The 23,104-nt window shown below is 41.0% G+C and overlaps 2 protein-coding genes across 2 annotated transcripts; one reads left to right on the top strand and one right to left on the bottom strand.

The window, feature by feature from the left end:
* Positions 1 to 6,806, bottom strand: cfap77 (cilia and flagella associated protein 77). The gene is made up of 6 exons (XM_069683853.1): positions 6,723 to 6,806; positions 5,938 to 6,040; positions 3,608 to 3,851; positions 3,425 to 3,533; positions 1,303 to 1,404; positions 1 to 123 (listed from the first exon to the last, which is right to left on the bottom strand). Exons 1-6 carry the CDS (start codon positions 6,804 to 6,806, stop codon positions 1 to 3), a joined length of 765 nt encoding a protein of 254 aa, XP_069539954.1.
* A 1,363-nt stretch (positions 6,807 to 8,169) lies between these two features.
* qsox2 (quiescin Q6 sulfhydryl oxidase 2) lies at positions 8,170 to 21,499 on the top strand. Its single transcript, XM_069682897.1, has 12 exons — positions 8,170 to 8,434; positions 11,866 to 11,966; positions 13,285 to 13,333; positions 13,887 to 13,992; positions 14,390 to 14,480; positions 15,509 to 15,654; positions 16,699 to 16,854; positions 16,939 to 17,068; positions 17,288 to 17,410; positions 17,491 to 17,641; positions 17,735 to 17,923; positions 18,061 to 21,499. The coding sequence occupies exons 1-12, from the start codon at positions 8,200 to 8,202 to the stop codon at positions 18,645 to 18,647; spliced, it is 2,064 nt and encodes a 687-aa protein (XP_069538998.1). The 5' UTR covers positions 8,170 to 8,199; the 3' UTR covers positions 18,648 to 21,499.
* The last annotated feature ends 1,605 nt before the right edge of the window (positions 21,500 to 23,104 follow it).

The raw sequence follows: 23,104 nt of genomic DNA, 5'->3' as shown, positions 1-23,104 counted from the left end.
TCAGTCCAGACTGTACGTTCCCAGACCCTGAACTCCTCTCCTGGACACAGAGTCTGACTGATGAGCCCTCATCGCCCGGAGACGAGCCTCCTGGTCCCTGAAGGTGTCCAGAGCAGGAGCGACCTAAGGAGGAGGAGAGAGGAGTTTACAAGATTACACCAGACAGAAGGAGAGGAGGATAAAGTTAAAGATGATAGTGGGATGAAAGAGGAGGTCCTGTGGAGGAGATGAACGTTTCTCTGACGGATAATAAAAAGTTGTTAAATGTTTCTTGATGTAATGTTAAGCACAAACAGAGGGCTAATCTCTGGTACGACCAGCAGGGGGCAGAGAAGAGGAGCTGCTGGCTTTCCTTACTAGCTGCTGCAATAACTGATTTTGTCCTCCTGTTTTAAGATAAGATAGAACTTCATCAATCCTGAAGGAAATTATAGAAAACAGCAGTCTTTAACCAAACTTTGTAGTAGCAGCAGTCTCGCATAAACAAGTCCAATTTTTACTCTTTGTTTAGCTCTGTTTTTAGTCTCCACCAACGTCTCTTAAGCTGCCAAATACTTGACTATTTTTACCATAGTGTAGTCTCTAATTGTGTCTTTCTGTTGTTTGCTCCCGAGCATGTAGTGTACGGTGACTTTTAAACGCTGGTTTGATTTAAAAAAAAACGAAACAAAAAGCTATACTGAACCAGACAGGAAATGTACGGAGGCCGACAAGGGCAAACACTCTACGGTGGCCCCAAAAAATTCCATTTGTGCTCTAAATTCATAAATAATTCAAAAACACACAAAAAAAGCAAAACAAAGCAACACAGCAGAGGGGAAAGCAGTTCAGCGTAATTTAAGGCCTTTATGTAATATACTTACCAGGATTGGGTGCCAGACACACAATTAAGTCATTAATAATTAGTTACAAAGGGTACAGTCAAAGCCTTATTTCACTGGGTTACTCATGCTACAAAATTTATGAAAGAAGTAAATTTAATCTTGAAAATAAATTTAATCACAAAGATAACCTCATAAAATATTGTCTCAATAAATATCTCCCACCAAAATCCAGTTCTGCTTAGGGCTCCCCCTAGAGGTCTGGAGAGTTTAGTTGCCAAGACTTGATACGCAGCTTTTTTCTGCTGCATTTGTTTTCTGGCTTTGCTCTTGTTGGCCACCATAGATTTTGTTAATAAAACGAACAAGAAGCTAGACGAGGCTTAAAACTCTCCACGGAGCTACAGAGATGGTAACAATTCTCTGAGTTCATCACCACCAGAGAAAGTTAACAGTCACACACCTCGTCGTAAGTGATTACCTGTGTGAAGCGAGGCAGTTTGAACGGAGTCTGTGTGACGGGCAGAGGTCTGCTCCTCCTCAGCAGGCTGGTTCGAGTGTCGTGAACAGCATCTGATTTGATCTGCAAACACACACAGAAATGTTTTTAGACATAAAAAAATTAATTGATTCCCAACACTGACCTCACCTTTAACCAAAGACCAAACATTTTAAAACAGTTTCCTAATTTGAAGCGTTATCGTGTAACTCTACTGCAACGTTACCAGATTTAATTTGTGTGCACCTACATCCTTTTGTCCCCATATAGTGGTTGAATCCTACAACTTCTCCTTATCAACAGACTTTTATGGGAAACTGTGGAGTCTAGCATTCTATTGTCTCAATATAGATGAGTCAAAGCATTGACACCTGTCAACAGACTGTGAGGACTTCTCAGGACCTCCATCCTTTTTTGGACCTGCATCCTCTTGTCCCAATATGAGTCCCCACAATGTTACCTACAAGCCCTAGTTAAATGCATTGAACAAATCATTGAGTGGATGTGCCATCATTTTCTTCAGTTGAACAAAGACAAAACTGAGGTAGTTGTTTTTGTAGCTAAGGAGGAGCGATTAAAAGTCAGCGCACAGCTTCAGTCATTAGTGTTGAAAACCACTGACCAAGCCAGAAGTCTGGGTGTAGTCACGGACTCAGACCTGAATTTTTAAAGCCACATTAAAACAATTACAAAGTCGGCCCACTACCAACTCAACAATATATCCAGGATTAAAGGACTTATGTCTCAGCAGGATCTAGAAAAACTGGTCCATGCATTTATCTTCAGTCGACTCGATTACTGTAACAGTGTCTTTACAGGTGCTCGAGTCCTCACCAAGACCGAGAAAGTAGATCACATCACTCCAGCTCTGAGGTCTTTACACTGGCTCCCTGTCTGTCAGAGAATAGACTTTGAAATACTACTGCTGGTTGACAAAGCGCTGAACGGCCGAGGGCCAAAATACATTTGTGATCTACTGACACAGTACGAACCATCCAGACCCCTCAGGTCGTCAGGGACAGGTCTGCTTTCTGTCCTCAGAGTCAGAACCAAACATGGAGCAGCAGCATTCAGTTTTTATGCTCTGTACATCTGGAACAAACTCCCAGAAACATGCAGGTCTGCTGAAACACTTTCTTCTTTTAAATCAAGACTCACCTGTTCACAGCTGCTTTTTATTAAACTATTTTAATACATTTATTTTGATAACTGTTCTAATTATTTATATCTGCACTGTAGCTTTAACTCTTATCTTATTTTAGCTGTTTTCAGTTTATCTTCACTTTGCTTTTTAATGTCTTGTTTTATGATGTGTTTCTTTGTTCTTGTTGTTCTGTGTAAAGCACTTTGAATTGTCTTGTTGCTGAAAATGTGCTATATAAATAAACTTGCCTTGTGCCCATATAGCTCCACAATATCAGGTTAACCACAGATTTGTCGGGGGTCAGTGTAGGTGATAGGGTCATTCTTGAGATTTTCTCCATAACATGAATAATAGAAGGCATAGTGTGAAGGACGGCTCCATTGTACAGGCTTGGTATCATGCAACTCACACGCCTGTCAACACTGGAACAACAACATAAACAATGTTCATGTGAAAGCTGACTGGCGGGGAAGAGGAGCGGGGGGGCAACCGTACTCGGGAACAGTACAGAGCAATCATATCTAATGTGATAACGCCCTTAGTTCCCACAAATGTTATCAACCGATTTGTAGGGACTTGTTGGGACCTAAATCCTTTTAGGGACCTGCTTTCTATTGTCCCTATATCAAAGTTTAGTCCCCACAATGTAAACTTATCAACAGACTTGTAGGGACCTACATGCTTGCAGAGACCTGTATCTTGTTGTCCCCAAACAGAAGTTGAATCCTATAACTTGTCCTTATCAAAACACCTTTAGGGCACTTGTTGGGACCTCCATTCTATTGTGTTGATATATAGGTTGGGTCTCCACAATGTCAAAATATCAACAGACTGTTAGAGAACTTGTGGGGACCTGCATCCTTCCTGTCCCCATATGGACGGTGAGTCCCCAAAAAGTTACCTTGTCAAAAACACGTACACACACGGTGAGGTATGGCCATTTAACTTGCTCTCTCTCACCCTTTGCAGTTTCTGCTGGTGGTTGCCGGTTTGATTCCTGCTCAGCTGCTTGTCCAGCCAGTGGCGGCCGTACTGATGAGACAGGAGGTCTGAGAGAGGAGACGACGGCCTGATGGAGAGATTGATCAGTTAGTTATCAATCATAATCAATCAATAATCAACAGTCAACAGTCACTTTCTGACCTGTTTGTGACTCCAAATGTGATGTCAGGCACCACCGGTCGTTGTGAAGCCCTGCCCTCTCTTTGTTTGGGAGCGTGGTTTTGGCTCCTGGCCCCGCCCCTCTGAGCCCGGTACTGACTCAGCTCTTTGGATGTGACCAGACCGGACTTCACCGCTTCCCGGTTCAGAGACACAAAGTCCGGAACGACGGGTTGATGAGGAGCAGAGTCTCCACGACTGGGCTGGACCCTCCAGCCAGACAGAACTGACACAACACAGGTACAATGTTAAACGACTACAACTCCCAGCAGGCCTTGTTTCTTGCAATCTTATTTTTGCATCAAAGGAAAATATTCACATGGAAGATCTGAAATGTCTAATTTTAAATAAACCACATAAATGAATTAAAATACAATAAACCCTCTGATGTGTGTTACATTATGATCCAAACAGAACCTGCAGCTCTGATTTAAAATAACTTGAGTCGCAGCAGAAGCTGCACTTTGTTTCAGATCTGTGGATGACGAAAACTGAAGACTTGATCTCAGACCATCTGAGAGTCTGGACGCTTCAGAGCGGAGCAGCAGAACAGAAATAAACCATTCAGTGATTTCAAAACAACAACAGTAGTATTTTAAATAAAACCAAGACTGAAACGGCCTCAAAAACATGGAACCCATCCGACCTGTGTGTGTGTGTGTGTGTGTGTGTGTGTGTGTGTGTGTGTGTGTGTGTGTGTGTGTGTGTGAGAGAGTGACAGCAGTGATTCTTGCCTGAAGGCATGTTTATTTCATGCAAACACACTGTGACAGATGACCGCTGCTAAACCTCACACACACACACACACACACACACACACAGATACACACACACACACACACTCATCCTGAGTAGTGTTCTGAGTTCTCTTGTAATCACAGCTAACACTATGCTAATGTTATATGTCTGCAGGTTGTGCATGCTCAAAAGAAGGAGCATGGTGAGGTCTAAAATACTGCAAGTTATATCACCTACAGTTAATGTAGTTAAAGCACTTGTAGTTTTGATAGTGCATGAAAACGGTCCCTGTGAGAGTTTTACTGCTACATATGACGTGTTTGTAAAAATATTACCACTAAATTGTTTGCGTATGTTGCACGTTACTGCTGTAGATGTTTAAGGTTGAGCCCATTTTAACTACTTTATATAATGTTGACTAGTTTAATGCAAAGCAATGAATCATATTCTGTAAGATCTTCGTATCTTTGTAGCGTCACTGACCTGTGAGAACCAGACATCTCTGAAAGGTCCACTTTTTATCAGTAACACAATGACAAGGCATTTTACAGCTTATCTAAGGGTGGGTTCGTTGTTTATTTAGCTTAATAAGTAGGAGAATTATCACAAAAAGAAGCTATGTTAATGTTACATATGCTAATGTAACACACTAATATTACATGATGATATGCTAATTATGCATGCTAACATCATATACTAATGTTACACGCCAATATAACATGTTAATGTTCTTTGATTGTCTTTGATAACGTAACACACTTATGTTAAATCATAATGTTAGGTGTTAAGTTTATATGCTATGCTAATGTTAAAAGCTAATGCCAGTGTTACATGCTAATGTTAGTAATATTACATGCTAATGTTAGTAATATTACATGCTAATGTTACACATTAGTCTTACATGATAATAAAACATGATAAAGTTACAGTATCATGTTAGATATAAACTTTACATTCTTATGTTACACACTAATGTTACACGCAAATTTTACCACTGATGTAAAATGCTAATGTTACACTATTTTGGTACATGCCAATGTCACCAATAATGTTACATGCTAATGAAACCAATAATGTTACACACTGAGGCTACACGATAACATTATGCTTAAAGTCGAGGTGAAAAGAAAAATGTCATTTTAATCCCTTCAGATCACATCCCCGGTAATATTGTGCATCTATTTGACAATATAGGCCAAAAAAATACAGAAAATCAATTTCTTCGTATTCTTATATCAAAATCTGATCATTCTTTCTTCCGGTAAAACTAAATTTCCCGCGTGCTTACGTAAGTTAGCACCAAACCATTTCAACCAATCAATTTGCAACATTTAGCCGCAGAGCACCAAGAACGCTCGGTCAGTTAGCTAGCTACTGCGCTGTGGAGAACGTCTGTCTACGCCCACTTCTCAACGATCAAATCAAATCCCTCTAATGATATGTCCCGCCTGCACGTCCTGTTTCACTTGGAAATACGTCACGATACGGAAGCTAGATACTCTCAAAATGCTGTTTCAGCTCGACTTTAAGTTACATTCTTTGTTGTTGTTCTTGTAAGAGTGGGCGGGGCTTACCCGCGGCCACGCCTCCATCTCTGAGCGAGCTGCTGCTGGTTCCAAAAGTGAAATCAGGACCAGGAACCGACAGACCTCTGGACTTGGACTGACCCAGAGGCGCCTGAACACAGGAGGGAGCACAACGTCATCCTCCATCATTGAGAGAAAGGAAATCCTCTAAGACTGGCCTCTCATGGATCAACACTTATTAGCCCTTTTTTATGCCTTTACCTGAGGAGGCAACTGATATTAATACTTCATTATTTCAGCTGATTCAGAGCTCACATAGTGTCTACTCCTCAGATCATTTGTATTTCTTTCAAGTGAACAAGAGCAAAGCCAGAGCTTTATATATTCCAGTAGGAGAATAATGAGCATACAGCATAGAGAGAGTGGGGGAGGGAGAGGGGTCACTAAGGGCCCTGCAGCTCATTATTTGCCCCAGGGCCCTTCAACAAATTAATCAGACCCTCTTCTGATGTCTCCTTTAAACCTATTCTGCCATCTAGTGTTCATTAGGGTTTCCTACACTCACCAGGAGATAAACACTTTATTCACCGACAGTTAATGATGTTACACAAACTGTATGATGTCATAATCCACAGGAAAGTTGTTATAACAAAAATAAATCGATTAAATTATACATTTTTAAAATCCTATGATAATTGTTATTTGATTAAAAACTGATACAACATTGCTGAAGGAGCCTGAAGACTCCTTCACAGTAAAATCGTGTGTGTGTGTGTGTGTGTGTGTGTGTGTGTGTGTGTGTGTGTGTGTGTGTGTGTGTGTGTGTAATTCACCTTGATGAACAGTGGATTGGTCATCATGGAGTCTCTGACTATGCCCAGTCTTGGTGAAGACATTTTTTTACTGTGGCCAATCATTAAGTCTGTCGATGAAGAGCAGAGTGAAAGATTTCTGACTGGACAGATTCAATGACAGGAAGAAAATTTTTTCCTGTTTCTATTATTTCTGAAACAACAATGATATAATGGCCAATGACAATATGTAACAGAATTGTTTTAAATAAGAGCGTAAATAAAACAAAATAGACTTCTGTGACTGTAAAACAAACTAGATATTTGTATGATTCATGTAAAATCAACATGAACTATTGAAATGTTATTTAAAGACAGAATTTGAAAGCAATATTTCGCTTTAAACCCCCTCCTCTCTTGTACCACAATCCACAGATATTTGCAGTACTGACTGTACTACAGTACTTTCAAAAAACAGATAGTGGAAGTAATTACTTTACGGCTCGTAAACATTATATTTACTCGTTAAATGACAGAAAATCACCTGTTTTCTGTGTCCTCCGGCGTCGAGCTGGTCCGTTGCTATGGTGACAGGACGCTAACTGTTGGCATTAAACTGTCAGGAAAAAAACCCCGGAAGTTTAAGATTTAAAGTTCGACCTTCCCTCACTTCCGACTAATTCAGTGTTGTTCTCTTTAAGTAGAATTCAGGTAAGTTTTTAAGTTTTTTAAGTTATTCAAGTGGAAGAGAAACAAGGAGAGATTGGTGAAAGCCACGAGCACAGGGATAATCGGCCTACAGGGGGCAGGAGAGATCACTGCTGCATTCAGGAACCGTAAGGAAAACTTAAAGACTCCGCTAGTAAACTGCCCAGTATTAAGATTTTGTATGCTGCTTATATTTGTTATGTATTATTATTATATTTTTAGACATTTTAAAAGTCAACAGTGTTTTCACTATTAATACTTTTAGCGTCTGTGATGACACTTCAATATTGTTTCACGCCTTTTCTTTTTGGCTAGTAGTTGCTAGCATCTGAGAGCGAGATCTTCGAGCGTATTGAAAGCAACACGGTCATTTCGTCATGCTACGCGTCATTATCAGTTTGACAAAGATCGTCTATACAGATATTATTCACTCTACGATTGAAAAATGAGCCTCCATCCAGTAGAACCGTTACCATAGCAACTCAAACCTTTCAGGGAAAATGACAAGCCCTTATAATGGTTCTATTTTTCCGATTTTGTCTTAATAACACCTGTCAATCAAGTTTTTATTCAGAGTTACACTTATTTTGTTTTTGCGATGTTGTGTTTAACCCTTTCTGGTTCATTGTTTTCCGGAAATACGCACAGAGTGACACATCTGTTGATTCCATTGCTCTCTGCTGTAAACACACGTAGCTGTTAGCGGAGCAGCTGCTCTCATGTCTCCCCGGAACCCTCTGCCTGTTTTCGGCAGAAACTCTCCAGATCTCTGACAGTCTGCTCTCGGTGTATCTCTCCCCGGACGGCAGGGATGCTCCAGTTCTGGTACAAAGCGGTGGTCGTCCTCTGGCTCGTCCCCGGGTGTCTGGGAGCCGCAGCCCGGCTGTACACGGAGGAGGACCCGCTGCTGATCCTGAGCAGCAGCAGCCTGAAGCCCACCCTTAGTAACTCGTCCTCGGCCTGGCTGGTCCAGTTCTTCTCCTCCTGGTGTGGACACTGCATCCAGTACTCCAGCACATGGAAGGCCCTGGCCCAGGACGTCAAAGGTACCTCAGCCGACACACTCGGTTTGGTTCTCTTTTGTAAACAGCAACACCAGACTCCATTCAAAACACCCCTATTTACGGTATTCCTGATTTATCACTTGAACAATGAAACGTGTTTCAGCGTCACTCGGTGTGTTTTGTAATTATGTTCTCTCTTCCTGTAGTTCGGCTTGAAAACAATCCAAAGTAAACGTTTAATTACATTAAAATCTAAGCTCCGCGTCATGTGACTCAGGGTTTCAGGGATGTTATAAGTTTGTGAAGCCGCTGGAAAGTAACAGATTTTTAAATGAAGTTCTGAGTGATATGTCCCTGAGCGTTGATATTATTAACAAACAGACAGATTATTTGATTCTCTCTTTGACTCAAACCATTGACTTTAAAGGGAGCTGAAAATATTATTAGAACCACTTTCATCACTGTGAACTGCTCACACAGACTGTATTAGTGCTAATTAGCTTGATTAAGCTAACAGGTAGTTGTGTTAAGAGATGGTTCATCTGGGGGTGTTTTGACCATAGAGCTGCAGCTTTAAACAACAGGTAGGTGAGTTAGCTAACAGGCGAGTCCGAGCTCTGAAGCAAAAACTGGTAATTAAAATCGATTTTTCCACTGTTTCTATTGATCTCTTACACAAGTTTAACAGTTTCCTCCATTAAGAGTTTGTGTTTGTTTTTTCGACCCAACTTTATTTAGCTATTCACCATGTGACAACTGTCTAACTAAACAAGGGTGTGCTAGTTTTTATTTGTCATGTTGAAGTATAAAGGCCAGAAGTGTGATCCTCGAAAGCATCTGTTATATTTATTTCAGGTCACGTGGTCATGTGACTTTGTTACTTTATATGACACTTAAAGTGATTGAACTGACTGTGGTAGAAAAGGAGCTGAAAGCTGGTGAGGCAGCAGCTGAAATCTAGGTATCTTTCTAAACAATCAAAGCGGCTGTGATGTAATCTAAAGAGGAAACAGTAAGAAGAAGTGAAGCGTAGTCACTTTGTACCAAGAGATAAACTGCCTCCTCATAACATAGCCTTAGATTTTATAAGATAGACTCCCAGAAATACAAACAAAAGTTTACAACACTCTCAACACTTACTGCCAGAAATATGTTACTGCAGATCCTGAGAGCAACATTTGAGCCACCGTGTTAGACATACAAGGACATGCATACTCCAGGTGCAGGCAGACGTACACGTTTCAACAACAGATTCATCAACAATTTTTTTTTAAATATACAATTGTCACATATATTTAAATGAGTCAAAATGTCATATTATAAAATGTTATTGTAGACAAAATTCATCAGCTGAAAAGATACTGAAAGCAAAGGCCTGCCACTTAAATCTAACTCCAACAAGTTTTTTTATCTCGACGTAATTGAATTACATCTTTACCACTACATTATTATTATGATAAATTATATGAACGCATGTACTAGCTAGCCAGCTGCACTAAGTTAAAACCTGTTCTCAGGGTGTTAGAAAGGATAGAAAGCAAGCTAATGTTAGCATCTGTCTTTTAAACTAGCATGTACTGGGGCTTTAAAAGGTCACTGCTGAGCTGGATATATACATCATAAGTATATTAAAACACATATAAATATAAACATAAATATGTAATTTTTAATACTTATACTCCCCTGTCCATCTATTTGTTTTACTTACTACTCTGAATGATATTTCTTGGGTTGAATTCACATCTGATTTAAAGTGCTCTGAACATGGTGTGTGGAGGATAGTAAGGGAAAGAGATGTTTTCCCCAGCTCCCTATAATTGGTTGACATTGTAAAATAATGTTAAATATTCTTTGATTAAGGTATTTGTTTAAGAAAGCAGCCTTCTGAGTACATTTACAGAGTCATATAAACCTACACAGAAAAGGTCTATTTACAATTCAGCTCTAAAATTCACTGGGTTAGTTTTTCCCTCCAAAATCGGTTTAACGAACACTTTAAAAACGTTTACATCAATGGGGCTGTAATATTGTCATTATCAATTAATCCAATAAGTATTTCCTAGGTTTGTTTGTTCAGACAGTCCATAAAATGTGGAAAAATTTGGAAACATGTGCGTCACACCTGACAGTAATGTCACAGGACATAACAGTAAAGTGAATATTTGTGTAGCTACAGTATTCTATGGACGGTGAGAGAACTGAAGCAACGAACAGCTGCAACATTTCATCTTTAATGTAGAAACAAGATAAGTTTGTGATTACAGTCGGGACAAACTGATCTGGTTCAAACTCACGGCAACATTTCAAGGAAAGTCTCCATTATTTGTTTATATTTCCAACATATGCAAAAACCTGCACACCCACACACAACAACCTGTGGGAACCAGTCTGCTGTGTTTAGTCTCCATCTGCCCCCAAAAACTCTCTGGGGAATTATTGTACTGGGACCAGCTGCCTCTCTAACACACACACACACACACGCACACACGCACACACAGACACACACACACACACACACACACACACACACACGCCGACTCTCTCACTCTCTCTCTTTGTAAGGACCTGCTGTCGGAGTCAAAGGACGCCTGTGAGACAAAGACCCTGTCACCCCCTTGAGAGAGAGACAGCTGGAGGGCAGCGCACACACACACACACACACACACACACACACACACACACACACACACACACACACACACACACACACACACACACACACGCACACTTTTGATTTAAGTAAACAATTAATTAAAAACGAAATGAAAAATAAAAGTTACGCTGTATTGTTACTGATTAAACAACCCAAATGACCTCCATCTTTTCCTGAACCATTAAAGTTCTGAACATATTAATGCACAGATAATTATAATACAATAATACGTTTATTATATATGATTCTAAAATATGAGTATTTACCTTTTGTTACTTTAATTATACTTTGATTTATATATTTCTATACGTTAACTTCAGTCATATATTGAATATAAGACTTGTAGTGTAGTATTCATAAATAGAATGAACCCCAAAGTCCATCTTCTCCTGTATTTCCTGTTTCCTGTTCAGACAGGAAGTTGCTGTCCTTCTTCTACTGATGTAGTGTGTCAGCCTTAAGGCTCATGATGCTGTAACACCTGTTGTAACCAGAGATGCTCCTCTGTTGTAACACCTGTGTACAGAGAGTTCCTGTCACTGACTCACTCGGATGTTAACTCAGCTGTTGGCTTCATGCTGCTGCCACCTGATTGGCTGGTTACATATAAGCAGCAGGTGTGCAGGTGTACCTACTGAAGGGACAACTGAATGTACTGTATATGTATAGATCAGAGATGAATAATTATTTACTTCCTGCCTGTCTTATTTCTCCCTCCTCTGTCTGTCTGTCTGTCTGCCTTTCCCTGCCTGTATCTCTCTCTCCACCTGCATGTCTTTCTTTTTCTACCTGTCTCTCTCTCTGCCTGTCTGTTTCTCAGACTGGCAGCAGGCGGTCAGGGTGGCGGTGTTGGACTGCGCTCAGGAGGAAAACTTTGACGTGTGTAAAGACTACAGCATCAAGTTCTACCCAACATTCAAAGTACGTCACAACACTAAGTCTTACTACTACTACTAACACTACTAGTACTATAACTACTATTAATACTATAATTACAACTATAACTAGTACTATAACTACTACTACTTCTACTAGTACTTCTATAACTACTACTGCTACCTGCAGAGTACTGAGTGTGTATTATTACATAAATACGTGGATGCTGCCTTGGCCGCTGCTGTCCACAGGAGTAATACGTCGATGTGGCGGCCATATTGGAGAGGGTTAGCGGTGCCTCTGACTGTACACAAAAGTCTATGTTGGCAGGAGGTCTTTCCACAATGAAAATGTTCATAACTCGCTGAATTGTGAATCGATTTTCAAGCGTTTTGTCAAAAACATCAGACATGTAACTTAAAATGCAGGTTTTCATACCATAAATGCTTTGTCTTATAGACAGAGTATAGAGATCTTATATAGAGAATCACAGGACCCTTTCTGTTATAGAGGCTATTTAAAATAAATACACCTGCCCTATGTAATCATTTTCTTATACCATGAAAAGTAGTTTCGATGATGTCATTGTGTTTACACTGTGCGACGTTGCAGTGTAAAAGTTACACACACTGATGTTTGTTCTGTGAGAGAGCAAATGAATAACTATAACCACAGCAGGATTTACTACATGTTGTCACCTACAGGTAAACTTATTCCATGCTTGCTTTGTTTACATACAGATTTTTTGTTTAAACTTTATTTAGGACGACATCAACGTCGAACAAAGCAAATAAACATGAGGCTGAATTATCTGATTCAGCAGTTGATATATATAATATATATAATAATATATAATATATAATATAATATATGATATAATGTATATATAGTACAATACATAATTATATATTAATGATAATATACTGTTATTACATTATATTAAGTTATTATTATTATTATTTACAGTATTTAAATTAATTCTTATATATCATATAATGTCATTATTTATCTATTTATCTTATTTATCTATCTATATACATATATGACATATGATATATACAATTTGGCCTATTATAGAATAATATAATAATATATATATACAACATGTATAATAATACATACAAAATACGTAATAAATTACATTAAAAATGTTTGTATTAGTAAAATATTGTAAAACATCTTCTCTTCTGTGAAACGTTTTTTCTTGTTGCTTAGTTTTGACTTTTCTTTTATTTACACATTCAAAAGAAAAACATTCAAATGTGTCATTTTCTGCGTCTCGACCGTGTGTTAACCTCGGTTAATACTATATAATACCCTGTTTATTAATCTGTGATAACTTTATTGATCTGTTTGTCTTCAGTATTTTCACGCTCACAGTCCAGAGACAGACAGAGGGACGATTTACAGAGGTGAGACTCACTGCCTGTCTCACACACACCACCTGTCTCACACATAACATGTCTCACACACTGCATGTCTCACCTTTGCTGTCTCACATCGACTTTCTCACACTGTTTGTATTACGCTACCTGTCTCACACTCTACCTGTCTAGTACACACCACCTTTCTCACAAGTCAACTGTCTTACCCCACCTGTGTTACAACACTTGTCTCACATCACCTCTCCCACACTTACTTGGTGTCACAATACCTACCTCACACCACCTGTCTCACACCCCCTTCTCACCTTTTCTGTCTCACATCACATGTCTCACACAACCTGTTTAACACTACCTGTCTCACACCACCCGTCTCAAACAGCACCTGTCTCACTATACCTGTGTCTGGTGTCTCACACTACCTGTCTCACGCCACCTGTTTTACAACCTGTCTCTTACCACCCATTACATACATTACCTGTCTCACATTACCTGTCTCACACACTGCCTGTTCCACACAGAACCTCAACATATTATGAATGATTCAGGAAATGAAACTGTCTGTCCGCCTGTCTGTCTCCAGGTGCAGACAGAGAGATCCAGTCAGTGAGACAGATGATGGTGAACATCCTGCAGAACCACACCAAGCTGAACTGGCCTGACCACTGTCCTTCGCTGAGACCTTACAGGTACCAGAACCCGACAGAACGTCACTGACTGCTGCCTTAACTTCAGATAAACAAACACACACACACACACACACACACAAACACACACACACACACACACACACACGTACACACTCTCACTCATACAGTTTACTATCCACTGTCTGTTAGTATTCGGTCTTTAATTATCTGTCCAACAGGAGCAGTAACATGGGTCAAATACAACATTTTAATTAGCTTAAATAAACATTTGTTTAACAACTTGTGTCAACAGCTTGTTTATCTTTCGCCCTTTTTGTTTGCTTTGGACTGTGTGTTGAACAACAACATCTGAGGACGTTCCCTCAGACTAACTGAGATGAACACGGAAATCAATTGATTAAGAGACTAATGTGTTTATTAATCGATCTGTCTGTAGCTCTGTGGAGCTGCTCCCTCTGTTAGGTCAAAGGTCAGATCACTACACTGCCATCATCGTAGAGGAACCAGACTCCTACGTAGGACGAGAGGTAGGATGATAATGAAGGACGATGCATATGTATATATATATAAATATTTTTTTTAACATCAGTAAAAATGTGCAATTAAAAAAAAAAAAACAGGGGTTTGTGTAAATAATTAGTTCTGTGTGATAACTATGTTTACTTAGAGCAAGCTCCAAGACTGGTCCACTGACATCAACAGCTGCTACAGTTGTCGGCAGTTACAGTTCATTTTAGCAAGAAATAAAGCTCAGCGTCCATCAGGAAACCAGTAAATAACTGAGAGATGAGACATCATCAAATATAACCTCCGCCACCTCTCTGGCGCGATGCTATGCTCCGCCCATAACTTCTGCGACTCCTCGTCATCTCGGCTACAAATTCCGCCCGTCTCTGTCCGAGCAGCGCTCCAACATCGTTTCAAATTTGTCGGTGCCGAGTTTGACAAACAGGCTGAATGAGTAATAGATACAATAAAGACCTAACCACCGTAACGTCCTCACTGTTCACTAACCCTGTCTCTGGCGCATTTGTGATGTCAGGCGGTGACGCAGCAGAAAAGAGGCCGACAGGAGGATACTTCACTGGCAATGGGAAAAGAGACAATCAGCATTTATAAGTGGGTCTTCCTGGGTCTGAATTACGCTACGCTAACTTTAGGTGGGAAAGGGATATAAGGTTAAAGGCTGTTTTTAATACAGTAAGTGAGGTCTGGCTCCAGAAACACTCAACTTCTGTCGTGTCTAACAGTAAATTCTTCAAATTTAGGTCTTCATATCCTATTTTCAAAAGTACAGTCGCCATATTTTGTGGGACCCACGTGACCTCACTTTTCACAGGAGCACAGGAGCGGAATTGCTCACCTGAATGCAAAGACTTTTCAGGCAAAGACCTAAAGCTTATAGATACAAAACCCTGTTTTTAAAGTACACCTTTTTGAATTATATCATATTTTATAAACTTGACCTTGAAAGCAGAGGCTCTAACTGTCTGTCTCTCTAACGATCTGGCTTCCTGTCTCTCTCTCTCCATCTGCGTGCCTGTCTGTCTCTCAGGTGATCCTGGACCTGCTGCAGTTCTCAGGTGTGGAGGTGAAGCGGGCTCTGAGCTCAGATCTCCCCCTGCTGGACGCTTTGAAGATCTCCACCTTCCCCTCCGTCTACCTGCTGCAGCCCAACGGGACACACACACACCTGCACTTGTGAGGAGTGAACACACACTAATGTTTAAACACCTCTATACTTGTGAAGACCATTAGAGAAACACACAGCAGTCTGAATCTCATGGTCCCCACAACGATAGACGTACAGAACACACACACACACACACACACACACACACACCCGATTAACCATAGAACTCTTCTATCTATTGAGATCAGTTCTGAGTCTTTATTTAATCAGGGAGACTCCGATGATCGAGAGTTTGTCTAACAAGACGAGTTACAGGAGTCAAATAAAACTTTTTAATCATTTAAATAAATGTTGAATCTTTTGTTTAACAACCTGAACTTATGTCTCCTCATTTTCATCCTTCCTTTCCTTCTCCTCTTCCTCTTTTTTCTTATTTTTCTTCTTCTCCTCCTCCTCTCCTTCTTCCTTTCCCCCTCCCTCCTCCTCCTCCTCCTTCTTTTCCCTCTCCTCCTTCTTCCTTTCCGTCTCTTCCTCCTCCTCTCCTTCCTTTCCGTCTCTTCCTCCTCCTCTCCTTCTTCCTTTCCTTCTCTTCCTCCTCCTCTCCTTCTTCCTTTCCCTCTCTTCCTCCTCTTTCCCTTCTTTCTTCTCCTTCCTCCTCCTTCTTTTTCTCCTTCTTCTTCCTCTGCTCCTCCTTGTCCTCTCTCTATCCTTCTTCTCATCCTTGTCCTTCTCTCTTCCTCCTTTTTTCCTCCTCGTCCTTCTCCTCCTTCTTGCAATAATTCTTCCTTTCTTTCTGTTTTTCCTCCTTTTTTGTCCTTTTCCTCCTCCTTTTTCTCCTTCTTCTTCTCCACCTCCCTCTCATCCTCCACCTTTTTCTTCTTCTTCTCCTCCTACCCTCTCCTCCCTTCTCCTCCTACTTGTTCTTCTTCTACTCTTTCCTATTCTACTCCCTCTTCTGCTCCTACTTTTCTTCTTCCCCTGCCTCTCCTTCTCCCCCTTTTCTTCTTATTCTCCTCCTCCCCTCTTCCCTCTCTTCTTCCTCCTGTCCTCCTCTTTCTTCTCCTTCTCCTCCCCATCTACCTCTTGCTCCTCCTCTTCTTCTTGTCTTTCAGTGAGAAGCGGTTGCGTTTCTTCTTCTCCTCCCTGTTGAGGACGTTACCTGGAGTTCAGCGCAGGTTGCAGACAGGCAGCAGCAGCAGTTCCAGTGGAGGCCAGATGGGGGCGCTGCCTGACAAACAGAGCAGCGAGCCGTGGAGAGACTTTGACAGGTCAGAGACTCGGCTCGGCCCGGCTCGGCTCGGCTCGGTTTGTTAGTATAAATCATCAATAAACCTGTTTGTGTGTCTCTGCAGGTCGAAGGTGTACTCGGCTGATCTGGAGTCAGCCCTCCACTACCTGCTGAGGGTCGAGCTGGCTACCCATAATTCCCTGGAGGGGGAGGAGCTAAAGATCTTTAAGGATTTTGTCACTTTAGTTGCAAAGGTAAGAAGAAGATCTTTATTTCTGAGTCACCTGAAGAAGTCTCACTCTGTTTGATTTATCAGGACACTGGCTTTAAGACAAGTATCCCAGCATGCATTTCACATTATGAAAGCTGTTGTTATTCATATTGTTATTTATCTATGTATTATTGTTGTTATTTTTTGTTATTATATTCATAACTTTGGATGTTTCTGTCTGTCCGTCTCTCTACCTGTGCAGCTGTATCCAGGTGGTGGTTCTGTGGTGAAGCTGATGGAGACTCTCTCTGATTGGCTGCTCAGTTTCCCGCTGCAGCGAATCCCCTACCAGGCCGTCCTGGATCTGGTCGACAACAAGATGAGGGTGAGACACGCAAACACACATGTAAACACACACTGCACACTCGCACAGAGCAGCAGCTGACTTCCTGTTTCCTGTCCCAGATCTCAGGTGTGTTTCTGGGGGCGGAGCTTCGCTGGGTCGGTTGCCAGGGCAGCAGGCCTGGGTTGAGAGGTTACCCATGCTCCCTCTGGACTCTGTTCCACGTCCTGACCGTCCAACATGACGCCATGCCCACCGCGCTTGAATACACAGGTACCTACACACACACACACATACAACAGAAGTAGAGGTCTACCTGTCACATGTCTGTCTCACCTCCTGTGTTTGCTCGGTGCACCTGTGCAGGTCTAGATAACGAGGCGGCTCCGGTGCTGCAGGTGATGCGTCGCTACATCCGGACGTTCTTCGGCTGCGAGCAGTGCGGCCGACACTTTGAGGAGGCGGCAGAAGTGAGCATGGACAAAGTGAAGAACAGAGAGCAACAGATCCTCTGGCTGTGGAACCAACACAACATGGTCAACAACAGACTGGCAGGTACATGAACACTCAAGAACAAGGGATTATGGGAAATGTAGTTCCAAAACGTAATAAAACTAAGACAAAGAATAGAAACTATTATATCTTAAGCCACATAGTACTTATAGGTCTACCTCTCTCTCCTCCTCCTCCAGGCTCTCTGAGTGATGACCCCCTCTTCCCCAAAGCTCCGTGGCCGAGCCCCTCCCTCTGCTCCTCCTGCCACGAGGAGAAATTTGGAGTCCACGTCTGGAACCAAGAGAATGTCATCCTCTTCCTCCGACAGCACTACGGAGCTGCCAACCTGTCCCCCAAATACTCTTTGACTCCCCCACAACTCCCTGGGCCTCCTCCAAATGCTAATCCTGATGCTATAAAACAGACCAGCCGGCCTAAGGAGGAGCACCCAGGAGGAGAAGGAGCAGAGATGAAGGAGCCGGAGAAGAAAGCTGAGGAGCAGCTGGAGCAGAAAGCTGAGGAGCAGCCGGAGCCTCGACCTGGACAGCAGGTGAAAGGAAGGGGGGAGGTTTTGGACCTGGGTGTAGGAGTAAGGAGAGAGGGACGAGGAGGAGGAGCAGAAGGAGGAGGTGTTTGGATTCTGGGTCTGGGTTTTAACAGCGTGGACATGAGTCTGTGTGTGGTCCTGTACGTCTGCTCCTGCCTCTTCCTCATGCTCCTCTTCTTCTTCTTCAAAGTCCGATCCAGGAGGTGGAAGCTCAGATACTCCCGCCTCCACGTCTGACCAGGGCCAGACCAGGTCAGTCTGGACCAGACCGGTTTTAAACAGGACCAGACCGGTTCGATCCAGCTCTGGTTCAGGGCCAGGTGTCTGTATTAAAGGGCCAGTCCACCCATTACAGAAACAACCTCTGGATTTTGGATTTTAACGGCTCGGACCTGGTTTGGATTTGTTCTATTTAAAGAATCCGTTTCAATCCTGGATCGGCTCGTCTGGTCTGCATTTATTTATTAGACTGGATCTTGTGACCAGGCGTGTTTTCAAACTGTGTGACAAACCTACACTGAACCTGCCGGACACGGAACCAGACTCAGTCAGACTGGTACTGCTTTGTTCACTTCGTGCCAAGTGTTTAACCTGCCGACAGGTGACACACCTGTTCTCTCAGGCTCCGCCCCCGTCTACACAAACACCGGTGTGTGTGAAGGTGTGAGTGTGTTTCTCTTAACTGTGAATCATGGAGCCGTCCAGACGATGGATCTCTGCAGGAGGACTGACTGATTAACAGGAAGTAAGATTGATCAGTCAGGTTTCTTGGCGCCCCCTGGTGGTGACTGCAGACGCTAACTGTAACTGACCGGCAGGAAAACTGCTGGAATACATGAGTTTAGATTTGTTAATGTATGAATGATTTCTTAAACCGACCAAAACACAATGTTTGAGTGTAAAAACTGGACATAAACAGAAACAAAACGGAATCCAATTCAGATTTTTGTGTTAAATCCTCAAATCAATATATGAGAATTTAAAATCCTGGTTATTATTTCATCAGCATCACGCGGTCATGAACATATTACAGTGTAAAAACAACCATTTCAGACTTCTCGTTACAACTTTAAAAACAAAGTTTTCAGGAATAGGGAGTTGTGTGTGTTGTGAGCGAGCCAGTATTATTATAAACATTAAATTATATTTTGATCATTTACATTTTCTGTCATCATTTTAGTCGTTGTTTATTGTAAGTTTCTGTTAACTCGAATAAAGACGAACGTCCACAGAGAACCTGCAGCTCAGACAGACGGACATGTGTAACTAAACAATGATGGAGAATCATTTCATTCACTCTGACGTCACTTTTAGAGGCACAACTGTGGATTTTAAAACGTGAAATTAGACATAAATCACTCAATTTAAATAGATTTAAAAGCAGATGTTTTTTGTGCAGAGGAAACCCGGGCTGCACAACTAATCAAAGATTGATTTTGGCTTCCCACGATTAAGTCATTGATTTACATCGATATTTAAAATGCTCCACTGGTAGAAAACTGCTGCATACCAAATCAAGCGCTCCCTAAACTAACAGCTGCTCCCCCAGGGGGCGATGGAGAGGTTTGGGCTTCACTTCTGGGGGAGCTGGCAGGTCATGTCATGAGCGCCTACCTTGCAGCAGCAGTTTAAAGTGGAAGAGTAAACAGCAGAGACCGGTGTTTTGGTTCAATGAGTGACCATGTTAACTGGCATCCGCCAGCCGAATGCGTCTGTGGTTGTCGTAGTTACAGCAGCTGTTGAAAACAGGAAGAGAATACACTCACCGGCCACTTCATTACCTGAAAACTCTAATGTAATCCAATACATCAGCTCAGCCATAACATTTGCTTTCATGTTGCCTGTAGTGTACAGGATGTTTTCTAAGCTGTCATAGACGTGTTCAACGATATTTCAGGCGTCGAGGTCATGATGGGTGGTGGGGCTGTTCTGAGCTGCATTCATGTATGCTCATGTATGTAAATAGGGAGGACAAGAAATTAGAGACACCACAACACCACCTTTAACTACGGCCTCAGTAATAAACATTGAATTTACACACGCACCATGGCAGTGCTGTTGTATTGAACTAATTACATTGTACAGGTGTACCTAATGAAGTGGCCACTGAGTGTAAGTAGCTGTCCTCGTGAATGCCTCTTTATTGTTTTTCATTACGAGGTCAAATTATACTCATCTGTCACGTCTTTCTTCATTTAAATAAAACTACAATTTAAAAAAAATGTCCCTAAAAAGAATAAATAATGGTGATCATAATATTGATCAAAATAATTGTGGTTATGATTTTGGCCATAATCGTGCAGCCGTTGGGGAAACAGCAGCTGTTAACAGTGTTTTTATGTATCATCAGTCCTTGAAGTGATGTCATCGTGTGTCAGCTGATGATGCTTTTTTCCTCTGTCTGAACCCAAACAGGTCGAGTGTCTGTATTCAGAGGTGAAGCCAAAAGGTCATGAAGTGCTGTGTGGAATTTATTTTGTCCAATTAAAATCTAACTTCACACCTATTACAGACTTTTTTTTAGCCAGAGAAATTAAAATACAAACCTGAATTTTGAATTTAAACTGAAACATTTAAATGTCAAAAAAATAAATTGCTTCTCTAAAACGATTATTTAGAAATAGAAAGTTAATTAACTTGTTGAACTTTAAAGTGAAATTGAAAAAACTGAAACTTAAGAATGTTCAAATCATAAATTAAAGTAGAAAAGAAAACATGTAATAAAAATGTAAATGGGAAAAATTGACTTGAAACACCCGAATTTAAAATTTTCAAAATGTATAAAAATACGGAAGCCCTAAGCGGACATGCACCCATACATTTGATTTACTCCGTTTTCCTGTGATAACAAGTCATTTCTGGTGATTTGAGTTGTTTTCTCGAGCTCTCGACTTATTTATCTCGTCATCTTGAGGTAACAACGCTGCACCGCTGTAACGTCAGATGATCATAATTCGTATCCCCAGGGCACAAAACAAACATGGAAACTGGTAAACTTTAACTTACCTCATTAGTGTGGGCGATGGCAGCATGGCATGTCCTGCTCTGTGCTCTTTCTAGATCGACAGGAAATGATCCCATTATCACGGGAAAACCAGATTTGTTATCTCGAGATAACGAGATAAATAAGAGATCGTGAATCACTCGTTATCATGGGAAAACAGGGTAAATAAAATGTATGGATGCATGTCTGCTCAGGGCTTCCGTATAAACAGAAACATAATTGATATTTGTCAAGAAAGTTTTGAATTTTTAGTTTTTTGGTTTTTATACTTTTATTTAAAATGTAATACTTAACAAATGGACCATTCATTGTTTAAATTTCTTTTAATTTATTTTATGAATATTTTATTATTTTTGAGAGGTGCAGTTTATCTGCCATTTCAACTTTTTTTTTTCATTTTGTCTTCATAATTATTAAATTAACTTTTATTTTCCCCATGTTTTTTTTAATTTTATTTTCCTTTTTAAAAAATTTATTTTATTTTTTTATTTGAATATTCCATTTTTACATTCTGGCTGAGATGATCCTCCGTACCAAACACCTCAGAGTTATATACTGTTTGTATCAGTGACATCAGGTGTGTATTCTCTGGTAAGCTGCAGTGTTGATTCAGTGTTTTATTTATTTATTAGCAGTTTGTGTTTTTCTGGAGGATATTTGTGATTTGATTTTCACGGCTACAGAGTGACGAGTCTGGAGCCGCTGCTGCGGATTCCCTCGAGGATCCTCCTGCTAAAAACTGTTCAGTCTCTGAGGAAGAAAAACCAGAAACCTGATGGATGTTTTTTATCTGCTGGTGCCTGAACGCACCGTCCGCCTGTCTCACAGCTTCACAAGAGCACCAAACAAACAGATAAAAGACTGTCTGAGCTGTCTGAGTCTCTCAATGCTCCTGTAGTTTCTGATTAATTATGTTAATGAGATGTAGATAATCCGTCTGAATAAATCATGTTGCTGCAGCTCTCACTGACTCTCATGTTTACTGCAGGTTGCTGGTTCAAGATGAGTTCACTGCCTTGAGCTAGTGAGCAAGGCAGCAGCCGGCTGTCAGACTGAAGCTGAAGAGTCATTGACTGCAGCTTCAGATCTGAAACCAGCTCTTTAAAAGAGGCTGCAGAAGGTGAAGGTAACAGGTTGGTTTCATACCTTGTGTGATAAAATGAATAAGAAAATAACAAAAGGAGTTGTTATGTTCTCAAATAATACGACTCTTTTAATGGCTCTTTAGATCATAAAAATAAAAAGAAGCGAACTGAGTCATATTTGAGAGACGTTTTTTTTTTTACAGATTAACAAAAGCTAAGTTTTACACTAACTTCAGCAAGGTGTGTCTGAAAGTACCTGTGACTGTGATATGAATAAAGATGCTAATTTTGGCTAGCTTCAAAACAAATGTACCGGAAAATAAATCTGTCTGTTCTTAGGGGTGTCCCAGAAAGGTATTTAAGAGCTATCATATATAAAAGTTATTTCAACACTATTTGAGTTTATTTTCATGTGAAACACATTCAGAATACACACAGCTTACAGCCTACCATCTGTTTTCGCCATGTCGAGTTTGCAGTCCTGCTAGCCTCCGGTGCGGTCGTAGAGCTCAGCCTTTGGTCACGTTGATTGTTGTGAGGATGACGGCTGCACTGGTGGTCATGATGCCGCACAACAAAGCGTTAGCTAGATTTTATACCGGTAA

The sequence above is a fragment of the Semicossyphus pulcher genome, unplaced genomic scaffold, assembly GCF_022749685.1.
Source record: "Semicossyphus pulcher isolate SPU_LCO1_2020_fin unplaced genomic scaffold, fSemPul1.0.p SCAF_6, whole genome shotgun sequence".
Lineage (NCBI taxonomy): Eukaryota > Metazoa > Chordata > Actinopteri > Labriformes > Labridae > Semicossyphus > Semicossyphus pulcher.
Note: the sequence above shows the minus strand (reverse complement) of the source record. Positions and strands in the feature narration are given on the sequence as shown.

What these genes read in the sequence shown, in the direction of transcription:
- cfap77 (XM_069683853.1), bottom strand. Translation starts at nt 6,806, where the DNA reads ATGATTGGCCACAGTAAAAAAATGTCTTCACCAAGACTGGGCATAGTC. An exon ending in CCAATCCACTGTTCATCAAG is followed by an intron (nt 6,041 to 6,722) that starts GTGAATTACACA and finishes TCCTGTGTTCAG; the next exon opens with GCGCCTCTGGGTCAGTCCAA. An exon ending in ACCAGCAGAAACTGCAAAGG is followed by an intron (nt 1,405 to 3,424) that starts GTGAGAGAGAGC and finishes GTGTGTTTGCAG; the next exon opens with ATCAAATCAGATGCTGTTCA.
- qsox2 (XM_069682897.1), top strand. Translation starts at nt 8,200, where the DNA reads ATGCTCCAGTTCTGGTACAAAGCGGTGGTCGTCCTCTGGCTCGTCCCC. An exon ending in TTGTCACTTTAGTTGCAAAG is followed by an intron (nt 17,069 to 17,287) that starts GTAAGAAGAAGA and finishes CTACCTGTGCAG; the next exon opens with CTGTATCCAGGTGGTGGTTC. An exon ending in TGGTCGACAACAAGATGAGG is followed by an intron (nt 17,411 to 17,490) that starts GTGAGACACGCA and finishes TTCCTGTCCCAG; the next exon opens with ATCTCAGGTGTGTTTCTGGG.